Source organism: Odocoileus virginianus, chromosome 10 (genome assembly GCF_023699985.2).
Source record: "Odocoileus virginianus isolate 20LAN1187 ecotype Illinois chromosome 10, Ovbor_1.2, whole genome shotgun sequence".
In the NCBI taxonomy this organism is placed as follows: Eukaryota; Metazoa; Chordata; class Mammalia; order Artiodactyla; family Cervidae; genus Odocoileus; species Odocoileus virginianus.
In genome coordinates this window covers 31,940,634-31,942,960 of record NC_069683.1, presented here as the reverse complement: position 1 = coordinate 31,942,960, position 2,327 = coordinate 31,940,634, and the positions used below count along the sequence as shown (strand labels likewise).

General features: G+C 42.2%; 1 protein-coding gene across 1 annotated transcript; it reads left to right on the top strand.

Annotated features, from left to right (window-relative positions):
- Nucleotides 1-590: 590 nt before the first annotated feature.
- Nucleotides 591-1,520, top strand: LOC110151269 (olfactory receptor 5P6). Its single transcript, XM_020914600.2, has one exon. It carries the CDS (start codon nucleotides 591-593, stop codon nucleotides 1,518-1,520), a length of 930 nt encoding a protein of 309 aa, XP_020770259.2.
- Nucleotides 1,521-2,327: the final 807 nt, after the last annotated feature.

Sequence of the window (2,327 nt, the reverse complement as noted above, 5' to 3'; positions counted from 1 at the left end):
GAGACTTGACTTCATCGTTAAGTATTCTTTAATTTCATTTATAGCATACTATATAGTTACTGAAGGAATGGACTGGATTCAAACCACCAAGATGAGAGTCACATCTTGATTTTACCACTTACTGTGCAAACTTAGCTGTTATTTTGCCAAAGTCAGGTTCATCATCTATACATGAGATAAAAATACATAATATTATTTTATATAAATTAAAATAGAACTATATAGAAAATTATTAACCCAAGGCCTGCCATTTAGTAAATATTCAATAAATGTAAACTATTATATAAAGAGAAAAAGATACAGATTATTTGAAGCAGGTTTTTCCAGTGTTACTGCTGAAAACAATGTTTAGCATACAGAATATTCATTATATAAATAAATGAACTTTTCTACTCTAAAATTTACATAAAAATAAAAGAATATATTTTTTTACTCTAAGATAAAAAAATTAGTCCAAACCCATCTTGAATAATTTGTTTATTTTGATAATAACCTCTATGTGTATTAAGAACAAGGAAACCATCTAATTAAAATGTTCTTTAATGTAATGTTTCATCACAGGTTCATTACAATAGGAGCTACCTTATCTCATGGATTCCCTGGGGCATGGGAATGATACTGCAATGACAGGTTTCATTTTACTGGGCTTAACAAATGATCCAGTCCTTCGAATCATCTTCTTCATGATCATCCTCTGTATCTACCTGGTGACCATATGTGGGAATCTCAGCACAATTATTCTTATCAGAATCTCTTCTCAGCTCCATCATCCTATGTATTTTTTTTTGACCCACTTGGCCTTTGCTGACATAGGTTATTCATCTTCTGTTACACCCAATATGCTTGTAAACTTCCTGGTGGAGACAAATACCATCTCCTATCCTGGATGTGCAGTCCAGCTGGGTTCTGTTGTTTTCTTTGGGTCATCTGAGTGCTTCCTTTTGGCTGCCATGGCATATGATCGCTTTGTGGCAATTTGCAGCCCGCTGCTTTATTCCACCAAAATGTCCACACAAGTTTATGTTCAGTTACTCACAGTGGCTTATGTAGCTGGTTTTCTCAATGCTTGCTCTTTTACTATTTGCTTCTATTTTTTACTCTTCTGTGGACCAAATCAAGTCAATCATTTTTTCTGTGATTTTGCTCCTTTGGTTGAACTCTCCTGTTCTGACATCAGTATCCCTGCAGTTGTCCCCTCATTTACGGCTGGCTCCATCATTGTTGTTACAGTGACTGTCATAGCTGTATCCTACATCTACATCCTCATCACCATCCTCAGGATGCACTCCACTGAGGGGCGCCACAAGGCCTTCTCAACATGCACGTCCCACCTCACAGCAGTCACTCTGTTCTATGGGACCATCACATTCATTTATGTGATGCCCAAGTCCAGCTACTCAACTGACCAGAACAAGGTGGTATCTGTGTTCTACATGGTGGTGATCCCCATGTTGAACCCCCTCATCTACAGCCTCAGGAACAATGAGATTAAGGGGGCTCTGAAGAGAGAGCTTTGTTAAAAAACTCACTTCCTGCTCTGTGCATCCATTCTTCTCCTAAGTTCTCTGATCATTCTTAGGATCATTACTCTGAACTCTTTTTTTGGATAGATTGCCTATCTTCACACCATTTCTTCTGCAGTTTTATCTTGTTCTTTCATCTGAAACATATTCCTCTGCTGCCTCATTTTAAGCTGCTATTTATGTTTTTATATCTGTAGTATGTGTGTGTATGCTAAATTCCTTCAGTCGTGTCCGACTCTATGCAACCCTATGGACTATAGTCTGCCAAGCTTTTCTGTCCAAGGGATTTTCCCATGGGACTGGAGTGGGTTGTCATGCCCTCCTCCAGGGGATCTTCCCGACTCAGGGGGCGAACCCATGTCTCTATGTCTCCAGCATTGGCAGGCAGGTTCGTTATCACTAGCGCCTCCTGGGAAGCCCATGTCTGTGGTTGAACTTTGGAGAAATGGCCCTCTGTAGGAAGCATCCTACACATCCCAGCAGTGCACTCTCCTCTCATTCCCCAAGCTATATGCTCTAGGAATCCCCCTAAGAGGGTTATGTGGGTCCTTCTGTGGCGGGCTGAGTATGCCAGTAGTCTGGTTGGCTGCCAGGTTCAGCCTCGTATGGAGGTTTCCGGCTGCTGTTTAGCAGGGCCTGGTCACGAGATGGCTGGCCCCTATAGGGCCCCAGGGCTAGCAATGGCTCACTGGTGGGCGGATCCAGGGTCCTGAAGACGCTGGGACTGTTGTCCACCCGCTGGGAGGTGAAGCCAGGCCCTGGGTTAGTGCTGGTCTACTGGCAGCCACACTCTAGGGTCCAGGG

What these genes read in the sequence shown, in the direction of transcription:
- LOC110151269 (XM_020914600.2), top strand. Translation starts at nt 591, where the DNA reads ATGGATTCCCTGGGGCATGGGAATGATACTGCAATGACAGGTTTCATT.